At 54.0% G+C, this 10561-nt stretch overlaps 1 protein-coding gene across 2 annotated transcripts; it reads left to right on the top strand.

Annotated features, from left to right (window-relative positions):
* The first annotated feature begins 2536 nt into the window (after positions 1 to 2536).
* Positions 2537 to 10543, top strand: DDX39A (DExD-box helicase 39A). Of its 2 annotated transcripts, XM_061190391.1 has the most exons (11): positions 2537 to 2642; positions 6312 to 6523; positions 6657 to 6784; positions 7640 to 7732; positions 8097 to 8280; positions 8987 to 9105; positions 9434 to 9565; positions 9654 to 9763; positions 9867 to 10011; positions 10149 to 10296; positions 10392 to 10543. In XM_061190391.1, exons 2-11 carry the CDS (start codon positions 6316 to 6318, stop codon positions 10406 to 10408), a joined length of 1284 nt encoding a protein of 427 aa, XP_061046374.1. In that variant the 5' UTR covers positions 2537 to 2642; positions 6312 to 6315; the 3' UTR covers positions 10409 to 10543. The 2 variants fall into 2 exon arrangements, with proteins under 2 accessions (XP_061046374.1, XP_061046375.1); XM_061190392.1 differs by lacking the exon at positions 2537 to 2642 and having other exon boundaries at positions 6289 to 6523.
* Positions 10544 to 10561: the final 18 nt, after the last annotated feature.

Below are 10561 nucleotides of genomic sequence, written 5' to 3'. Positions count from 1 at the left end.
ATTGCGGTGGCTTCTCTTGCTGCGGAGCACAGGCTCTAGGCGCGCGGGCTTCAGTAGTTGTGGCACGCAGGCTCAGTAGTTGTGGCACAGGGGCTTAGTTGCTCCGCGGCATGTGGGATCTTCCCGGACCAGGGCTCGAACCCATGTCCCTTGCATTGGCAGGCGGATTCTTAACCACTGCGCTACCAGGGAAGTCCTAGCACAGTTTTTAAAAAATCAAAATAATGCAGAAAATCCAAAGAAAGATAGGATCAGTAGATCTGATCGTTTCCTTTTGCCTCAGGTGCCAATATGGCTCGGCTTCACGCAGCACTATTACTGACCCTGTGTTTATTTAAAATTTTGATATTTTGTTCATCATAGATTTTAGATAGATTTTTTAAATTAATTTGATTTTAAAATAGTGCATTCAAATATAATTTATCTTGATGACTGAGTTTTTTTGGTTATTTTTGTTTGGTTTGGTGTTTGGTGCCCCCCCCTTTTAAAAATTTATTTATTTTATTTTTGGCTGCGTTGGGTCTTTGTTGCTGCGTGCGGGCTTTCTCTAGTTGCGGCGAGCAGGGGCTACTCTTCGTTGCGGTGCTCGGGCTTCTCATTGCGGTTGCTTCTCTTGTTGCGGAGCACAGGCTGTAGGCGCGGGGGCTTCAGTAGTTGTGGCACGTGGGCTCAGTAGTTGTGGCGCACGGGCTTAATTGCTCTGCGGCATGTGGGATCTTTCCGGACCAGGACTTGAACCCGTGTCCCCTAGCACTGGCAGGCGGATTCTTAACCACTGTGCCACCTGGGAAGTCCCTGGTGCCCCCTTAAATTTTGCATGCGTCACCCTCATCCTGGCCCTGTTGGGTACACAGGAAGTGCTCTATAAGTGTTAGGATGTAATTATTATTGTACATACAATATTTACCTTATATTATGTAAAGCCTCCCTCTGGATTGACTGGTTTCTCTTCATTGGGCTTTTTGGCTGAAGTTACATACCTCTGATGACTTTAGCTCTGAGGTTGTCTAGAACATGGACCCTGAGATAGCTTATACTAAATGAAAATGAAATGCTTGAACCTCTTTGGAAAACTGTGGAGGAAGATTTAATTGTGTCAGGGGCTTAGGGAGACTGGAATGCTGGAGCAGACTTATTGAGTTTGTCCTACTTACCTTCCCTCCTTCCCCCCCCCCACCAAATCCCCCAATCCTAACATAGCTGAGAAAAGACTGAGGTATGGGCAAGAACTGGGAGTAACTGGAAGTTTCACAGCGTGCTAGTGAGAGTGTAAAGTGGAACAACCACTCAGGAAAACTGTCAGGATCTACTAAAGCTGAACACCCACATAATCTTCCACCCACCATTCCACTCCTAGGTATTTCCCCTAGAGAAGTAAATTTGTGTTCACAAAAATACTTGTACAAGCTTTATTAATAATGGCCAAACACTGGGAAAAAACCAAATGTCCATCTATAGGTGAGTGGAGAAACTATACTGGCTATATTGTGGTATAGCCACACAGTGGAATACTACTCAGGAATGAAAAAGAAGGAATATTGCTATGTGCAGCGATGTGGAAAATCTCAAAACATTTTGTTGAGCAAAAGAAGCCAGACACAAAAGACAATCTACTGCATGATTCCATTTATATGAAATTCAAGAACAGACAAAACGATAGTGATAGAAATCCACATAACTGGTTGCCTGGTGAGGGCAGGAGGAAAGGGGTGTGGTTGACTTCAGAGGGACACAGCAGAACTTTCTGGGGTGACGGAAATGTTCCATATCTTCACCAGGGAATTGTCACTCGGGTGTCAATCGTCAAAACTCACGGACCTGTTCCTTTTACTATACACTTTAGCTCAACTCAGTAAAGTACTGGGAGGGGGGGGAGGGAGAAAAAGGTTGGGGAAATTTAATACAAGGAAAAGTAAAATTAACAACAACAAAAAAGTTTTATGACAAAAACATCTGGTTTTGGTTTTTTGGCCTGAACCTGCATGGTCACTGGCACAGTGTCTGACCCAGGAAATGACTCTCAGCAAACGGGAATTGTGGCCTAGGACCATTTCTCTCACTCCCACGCCCTGAGGGGCCCCTTTCCCACTGCTGGTGCTAAATGTCCTCTCCACGCTGGAGTCATTCCAAGCTCCCAAGCTTTCTCAGAACCCTTTCAGAGCCTCCACTCTGCAGGACCAGGAGTTCGCGGATGGACATCCACTTCGAAAACTGAGTTCTGAGCCCAGCGTAGAGGCCATATTTCATAAGGGGGAGACGCTCACCCCGGGCCCACATCCAGGCTTCAGTTGCCCGTACCAAATATGGCGGCACCCACCGCGCTCACATCCCCGATCACATGACAGCACGCTAGCAGACGCCCGCCTCAGTCAGCCCACTCGGGCTCCAACTTTTAGGTTGACCAATGAATCCGAGGCATGAGGCACGCCCTCTTTCCATTCTCCACCAATAGCTTCCAGACGCCTCCCGCAGACTCCAATCATCGCTTCCGCCTCTTTTGAATGAAAAGCGAGCGGTCCAGTGAGCGGAGCTGCAGTCGGACGCACGAGACAGGAAGCGCGATAGCTCGTGTCGGGGCGCGCGACCGGTAACAGGAGTCGGTTGGCGCTCCTCACAGCACGCGGAGGCGAACGAGGAATCAGGTGAGCGGCGGGCTCAGGCGCGGGGTCGCGGTGTGGAGACGTCGGACCTGCGGGCGAGCGGGCGATGGGAGACGCCAGGGGTTGAGGGAAGGACGAAGACTGGGTGCGAGACGAGGGGAGGCGGGGCGCTTGTGGTGTCCGGCGCGCGCGTTGGCGGCCTTTGGGCGCTGGGACGCACGCGCAAGGGGCGGGCCGGCCTTTGGCGCGCGGTGTGCGGAGACCGCTTCTGGCAGGGACTGTCATGGCCGCCCGCGGGCTGAGCCCGATTCTGGGGGAGGTCTGCCTGTTCGAGGAGGCCCGAGGCGATTCGTGGAGGGCGTCAGGGGGTGACGCCGGGGTGTGGGGCCGCGGTGGGAGAAGCCGGAACTTGTAGACCTGACGGTCTTCTCCGAGTTCGAGAGACTCTCCCCTCCCCCACTCTTGCGTTTAGGGGGTGGATTCGTGGTTCCAGAGATTTCGGGCAATAAAGATGTTCAATAAGGAATAAACTCTTAGGTAGAAATTCTCTCTGGGGACACTTCAGGGTGAAAGGGTACGCGTGCGAGTCAGAGTTGTTACTTATTCTGGTGTCAGCTTTCAAGTTCATCAGCTCTTGGGGCCTCAGCTGTCTCGGCCACCCTCTCTGGGTGGAACAAACACCGCCAAATCCTTTCCTGATGTAATTTGTTTTGCGCTTTAGATCCTGTCTAGTCACTTACTCTAGAAAATTTTGTATATCAAACTTAGTCTGTCCCCAAATTTGTTTCCCCATCAAAACAAAAAGACTTTGAATTCCTAATTTTTTTTTTTTTTTTAATACACCATCTACTCCCAGATTTGAAGCCCAGAGTAGATGACTCTGGCTCTTTTCTGTCCGAGGTTCTCCCAGGGGGTGGTCCCACCCTGTAGGGTGTTCCACCATCTTTTTCCCTACTTAACAATGCCCCCACTGTAGTTAATTTGGTGTCTGGTTTTCCTTGCTGCTGGTCTCTTACCCCATTCCATGTTTTCTGGAGTAACTTGCTCTTGGGCAAATCCTGATTGAGTCACAACTCAAAAACTTAATCAGCGATTCTTTATTGCTTAGTAAATTAAGTATGAATGCCCTGGGCTTGACCAGCTCTTCCAGCTCTGTCTTCTGCCTCTACTTCAAGCAGCCAGTCCTTTCCATTCCCTGAAAGGGTCTGGTGGTTTCTGGACTGGCCTTTGCTGGCTCCTGTTCTTCTCTCTGATGCCTGGGGACTGACTCCTTCGTGTTTTTGCCAGTGTTGGTATCAGATTGCTTCTTTCAAGAATCAGACAAGGGTACATGCTTAACTTTAGCCCCTAAACTCTGCTTTGAGGCCCTGATCCTAATTCCATTCATTCAGCCATTGCTGTTGAGTGCTTACGGAATGTATGTCAGGCCCTGTACTAGGTGCTGGGCTGGCATGACTGGAGGGGGTTCTTTTTCAGTTGGGCCAATGGGAAATGCCTTTTTGGAGCAACAGAGATCTGAAAGATGTGGGAACAGCAAGTGCAAATGCGCTGAGGCATGTTTGAGGCGCAGCAGCAAGGCCAGTGAGTGAGGGTGATGGGGGAGATAAGGTCTGAGTGTAAAGGGAGTCAGGTTGTGTGGGGCTTGATAGGCTGTGGTGAGGACTGTTTTATTCTGAACACAGGGTGAACCTGTAGAGGGTTTTGAGCAGAGGAATGACATTCTCTGACTTAGCTTTTATAGGCTCCCTCCAGCTGCTGAGGGGCATGGAAGGAGGAGTCGGGGATGGAAAGCAGGGAGACCAACAAGGAGGCTATTGGCATAATCCAGGCAAGAGATGATGGTGCCCAAATGTCCGTCAGCTGACAATGGATAAAATAACTGTGGTATCGCAGTATAAAAGAATATTATTCAACCACGAAAAGGAATTATGTACTGATACACGGCTACAATGTAGACGAACTTTGAAAGCATGTGAGTGAAAGAAGTCAAACCATCACATGTTGTATAATTCCATTATATGAAATGTCCAAAATAGGCAAATTCATAAAAAGACGATAGATTAGTGGTTGCCAAAGGGAGTTGGTGGCATAGGATGGTAGCTAAAGGATGTAGTCTTTTTGAGGAAATGTGTGCTAAAGCTGATAGTGGCAGTGATTGCGCATATATATGACTGTACAAGAAACCACTGAATTGTACCTTTTAATTGGTGCCTTGTATGGCATGTGAATATCTCTATAAAGCTATTCTAATTTAAAAAGAAAGATGGCAGCCTGAGACTGGCAAGGTAGCAGGGGTGAGAAGTGGCCTGATTGACCTGGTGGGATTCGTTGGCTGATGGAACAGGGAAAGAGAGAGAAAAGACAGAACAGTTCAGAGAATGGAATTGCCTTTTTTGAGATGGGGGAAACAGGCCTCAATTTCCAGGGGGAGAGGTGAAAGAGGCAGCTAGGTAACTGAGTATGGAGTCTGTGTCTCCATAGAGACACAGTTTGGGAGGCTGCACAGAGGTGGTTAAAGCCCTGGGGCTGATGGTCACAGAGAATGAGTGGCAGAAGGGCCAGAAATTGGGCCCGGGACCCTCAGCATCCAGCTCAGGAAGAAGAGGGACTGCTTTAGTACTTCCACCCCCTAGTCTGGAGGCTGGGTTGCAGCAGGGAGGACAAAAGACAGTATTCTCATGTCTGGGTCCCTTGCAGCCTGCACCCAGTAGGCGCTCTGTATGTATTGGATTAAACGAAGCCAGGAGGTGAGCGTGCTTTGTATTAATTCCATTTACCATCTCAGCTGTATTCTTATTGCCTCTGGGCCCAATGGGAGGTCTTTTCATGAGAGCACTTAATTGTTCCCCTGTGCAGACCACAAATAGCAGGAGTAGCTGGGCCTGGGCAGACACTGCTTCCTCACAAACCCCTGTCTCTCCAGCATCCTGGCCGCCACATATCCAGGTCGGGAGTGGGAAAGCGGGGTGTGGGGGGTCCTGCCCCGTGTAGGCTGGGTGGGGTCCTTGGGGAGTGAAGGGGAGGGGACTCCTTGAAGCTAGCTGGTCTGAGGCCATTCATTAGAGCTGAGACCTTGACCTTGATGCTGAGAAGGAGGCATTTGTGCAGAGACTTGGAAGCAGTGCAGCAGTGCGTTCCCAGGGGTGGGGGTGGGCGGCCCGAGCTGGAGTAGGGGCTCGATGAGTATCAGCAGCCAAATAAGGCTGGGGGTGGTTTGAAAGGGGTGGTGTGGAATGAGGTGGGCAGGGGCTAGTGGGGAGGGTTGTGAGTGGAGAGGAATTGGGGTTTCACTTAGAGCAGTGGGAAGCCCTTGGAGGTGGAGAGTGTGGGTGCACATGTGGGCGTGGCTGGCAGGGTGCAGGGAGAGGTGAGGTGGCTTGGCGGGGCATGGTGGAGATGTGGCCACAACAGGCAGAAGCTGGGAGGTGCTGCACAGATGGAGTGGTGAGACCTGCTGTTGGAGTCAGTGTCGGGGGTGAGCTAAAGAGGGATCGGAGAACGATGTCCGGTCTTGACTTCAGTGGCTGGGTGGCTTTCTGTGCCAGCTCGCAAGAGCTGACGCCAGCACCTCGCCCCTCTGGGACCTGTGTCAACAGCCTGCAGCTTCTGTGCAGCCATCTCCCTCTTCTCCCATGCTGGGTGGGTTTACCTGCATGCATCAGTCACCTTAGTTGCTTCCCTCAGCCCTTCCCTCCCTCCTCTGTTTCTCAGCACCATGGCGGAACAGGATGTGGAAAACGAGCTTCTGGATTACGAGGAAGATGAAGAGCCCCAGGCTCCTCCAGAGAGCGCTCCAGCTGCCCCCAAGAAAGATGTCAAGGGTTCCTACGTTTCCATCCACAGCTCTGGCTTCCGGGACTTTCTGCTGAAGCCTGAGCTCCTGAGGGCCATAGTGGACTGTGGCTTCGAGCATCCATCTGAGGGTATGCCTCCCTGGTCCTTCCCGCCGAGGCCCGCCTCTGACCGCCTCAGTGTGGTCCCCTCAGCCAGCCGGTGAGGGGCCTGCGCAGAGGGGACATCCGGTTTCTGATAGCTCATGTGCTCTCTCCCCCTCAGTCCAGCACGAGTGTATTCCACAAGCCATCCTGGGCATGGACATCCTGTGCCAGGCCAAGTCAGGGATGGGCAAGACGGCGGTTTTTGTGTTGGCCACCCTGCAGCAGATTGAGCCCGTCAACGGACAGGTGGGTGGGCACCCTCCTTCCTAGGCCCAAGCTACCCGAGGCAGCAGGAGTCATGGCTCCTCTTTTTAAAAATCCCTGTTCCCGCATCCTCTTTCTGGACTTTAAAAATTAAACACAGTACTTAGTTGTAACAAAATCGCCCCAAAAACGACAAGCCAAGAGAAAAAACTGAAAAGTGCCCACAATTTGACCATCCAGCAAGATGGCTGGTATTTCCATATGTGCTTTTCTAGATCGTGCACACTTATGAAGGTGGGATTACACTGAACACGGTTTTGTTCCTGTTGTTATTGCTGACAGGCCACAGCTGTACTTCTCATGTCATGAACATTGTAGTCCCCTGTTTTGGGGGATAATTGAGGTGCATGCTGGTGTTCATTCTTGACATGCTGGGGCACACATCCTTGGGCTGTGTGTGGGTGTGTGAGCCCTTGTTACTGACCTTAGGGTGGATGGTCAAGGAGAGGAGGATTTCGTTCGAGGCCACGGTGTGGTCTCAGTGCTTGGTGTTGTGGGCCAAGAGGCAGGGGCAGCCTTCCCCTTGGTGGTCACAGGCCAGCCCGAGGGCAGGCTCAGGAAGCTGTTAGCATGGGGCGCGTCACCAGCTAGGCTGGGTCTAACCCTTACTGAGGCCTCAGTGCAGGACCTGGCGTAGGGAGACACAGCTGAGGAGCTGTGAGAAGACACAGGGAATGAGCAGCACGTGACGGGCTGTGAGAAGATGGCGGCATCTGGACTGGGCCTTCCAATGGCCCGAGGGGTGGGGGCCGCCAAGGGGTGAGCACCGGCGTGGGCTCTGACCGGGGGAGGACTTAGGGGACTGTCTTGAGTGTCTCTCCCCGACCGGCCCCACAGGTGACGGTCCTGGTTATGTGCCACACTCGAGAGCTGGCCTTCCAGATCAGCAAGGAGTATGAGCGCTTCTCCAAATACATGCCCAGCGTCAAGGTGAGCCCCCTCAGGCCAGGTTGGGTGCCATGTGGTCCTCTGCAGCCTTGCTGGCCTCAGCTCTAGCCCAGCCAGCATTAACCAAGCTTGGCTGCAGCGGCTGCCTTTGAGGTTTGTGGTGGTTTATGCTCCTTAAAAGCTTGATGAATTATGCATGGCCCCCAGAGGCCTGTGCCGGTCCCAGCCCTGGGGCTGCTTTTCGGTGAAGCTGGGGCCAGACTCTCAGGCCTCCACTGGCTCCAGGCACCAGGCCTGGGGTGCTGGGGGGCTGCTGGCGGGGCCGTTAGCTGAGCGACCGTAGGCACAGGGTGGGGTGTGAGCTTTCGGCCGCCAGATGGTTGAAAGCACCTTTCCGCCTGCACAGGTGTCTGTGTTCTTCGGGGGTCTCTCCATCAAGAAGGATGAGGAGGTGTTGAAGAAGAACTGTCCCCACGTCGTGGTGGGGACGCCGGGCCGGATCCTGGCACTTGTGCGGAACAGGAGCCTCAACCTGAAGAACGTGAAGCACTTCGTGTTGGACGAGTGTGACAAGATGCTGGAGCAGTTGGGTGAGTGTCCTCGCTGGGCCTGGGGGCTGTGGAGGCCCACGCAGCCGCACCCTCCTCGCCCTCGCAGCCCCCCAGACGTCAGAGCTAGGCGGGCCCTGACAGGGCAGGCCGGAGGTTTCCCCGAAGTGGGGTCCCGTGGGTGGCCAGCACTCAGGTCTCCTGTAAGCGATTTTAGGGAGAGTTCTGGTGTTGGCAGAGTGACCTGCTTCTTCTGAGCTTAAGATTGAGTAGGACCATGGCGCCCCACGTGAGCCGTATCCAGGCACACGTCCACGTTAGCCCTCAGAGTACCGTGGCCTCGCTGCCTGCTGGGTTAGTTCTAGGCCCCTGCCTGCCCTCAGTGAGCCCTGACAGGGCCGGTGGGAGATGGGGCTTGTGTCCTGGGAGGCGGCTGCAGCTCTCACCCCAGCGGCTGTCTCTGCCTCAGGCTCCCCTCCCTGAAGCGTGGCTCGAGGCGCGCTGGCACGGCTGCTCCGCTCTGGCAGCGTGTAAGTGGATTGCCGCTCCTCCCGCGCCTGTGCTCACCCCGAGTCCGGGCCTTCGGGCACCTGGGACTCTCCCCTCCAGCCAGTCCTCGCTCACACCGCCCTCGTCATGGTGCCAACGGCTCCCTGGCACAGGTTGGGAGGGGCTGGATCTGGTCTCGGGTGGGGGTCGTGGTCTGGCAGGCGCTCACGTCCACCTGTTTCTTGCCCTCCCCACCCAGACATGCGGCGGGACGTGCAGGAGATCTTCCGCCTGACACCCCACGAGAAGCAGTGCATGATGTTCAGCGCCACCCTGAGCAAGGAGATCCGGCCCGTCTGTAGGAAGTTCATGCAAGACGTGAGTAGAGGCCAGGACCTCGGTGCAGTAGTTTTGGCCTCCTAGAGTCCTTGCTGCTCCCCCACTCCCACACTGCCCTCATGGCACACGAATGCTGGGAGCCCAGCAGAGCTCTCTTCCTCGCTTGTCACACTGGGAGCTGAGAGCTTGGTCTACACTAGAGCCAGACCAGACCTTAGATGCAGCTGCTGAGAGAGAAGTATTTACTGGGGTACAGCAGGCTCTCTGGAAGCATTGCAGCAAAGGAGTCGCTCCTGGAAGGTTCTCGGCAGGCAGGACGCCCAGAAGTAAGCCCTGCCTGCCCCTTCCTCCTCTCCTTCCGGCGCAGCCCATGGAGGTGTTTGTGGACGACGAGACCAAGCTCACGCTGCATGGGCTGCAGCAGTACTACGTCAAACTTAAGGACAGTGAGAAGAACCGCAAGCTCTTTGACCTCCTGGATGTGTTGGAGTTTAACCAGGTGATGCTTCCGCACTCCTGTGGCCTGTCCTGGGGCTCTAAGCCTTTGGGAGGGATTCTGGCCTTGACTGCCGCTCCCTCCCTCACAGGTGGTGATATTTGTGAAGTCGGTGCAGCGGTGCATGGCCTTGGCCCAGCTCCTTGTGGAGCAGAACTTCCCAGCCATTGCCATCCACAGGGGCATGGCCCAGGAGGAGCGGTGAGTGCACGCCGCCCTCAAAGCCCCAGGCAGGCCCCTTGGAGGGGAACACCGCCCAGGATCCCTGTATCTGATGGCCGCCCCTTGTTCCTCCTGCACCCAGCCTGTCACGTTATCAGCAGTTTAAGGACTTCCAGCGGCGGATCCTGGTGGCCACCAATCTGTTTGGCCGAGGAATGGACATTGAGCGTGTCAACATTGTCTTCAATTATGACATGCCCGAGGACTCAGACACCTACCTCCACCGCGTGAGTGGCCCCCCAGAGGTGTCCCCTCCCTGGTGCCCCCTTCCCAGGATTGGTGTTGGATGAGGACCTCTCCCTGCTTGTTCTCAGATCCCCAGCTTGTGTCCTGTGGCCTGACCCCTGCTCCTGTCTCCCTGCAGGTGGCCCGTGCGGGTCGCTTTGGTACCAAAGGCCTGGCCATTACATTCGTGTCTGATGAGAATGATGCCAAAATCCTCAATGATGTCCAGGACCGGTTTGAAGTGAATGTGGCAGAACTTCCAGAAGAAATAGACATCTCCACATACAGTAAGTGGCTCAGACAGGGCTGGGGGGCCACGGTGGTGGGGCCCTTTCTTCCCCCCGCCCCCTCCTCACTGGCCTTCCCTGTATGTGTCTTACAGTTGAGCAGAGCCGGTAACCACGTGCCCGGATGTCCCGGAGCCTCCCTGCTTCCCACGTGTTGCTTCAAGTCCTCTTCCTAGGTGACAGTGGGCCTTTCTTTTTACTGTTCAAAAGCTGTAGATTTGTGTAAGAATAAATTTTTATTATGGAAGCCTGGCTCCCACCATGT

Source organism: Eubalaena glacialis, chromosome 4 (assembly GCF_028564815.1).
Source record: "Eubalaena glacialis isolate mEubGla1 chromosome 4, mEubGla1.1.hap2.+ XY, whole genome shotgun sequence".
Taxonomy (NCBI): domain Eukaryota; kingdom Metazoa; phylum Chordata; class Mammalia; order Artiodactyla; family Balaenidae; genus Eubalaena; species Eubalaena glacialis.
Note: the sequence above shows the minus strand (reverse complement) of the source record. Positions and strands in the feature narration are given on the sequence as shown.

Coding starts and splice junctions, on each gene's coding strand:
- DDX39A (XM_061190391.1), top strand. CDS start 6,316: ATGGCGGAACAGGATGTGGAAAACGAGCTTCTGGATTACGAGGAAGAT. Junction 6,785..7,639: donor TTGAGCCCGTCAACGGACAG/GTGGGTGGGCAC, acceptor CCGGCCCCACAG/GTGACGGTCCTGGTTATGTG. Junction 9,106..9,433: donor GTAGGAAGTTCATGCAAGAC/GTGAGTAGAGGC, acceptor CTTCCGGCGCAG/CCCATGGAGGTGTTTGTGGA.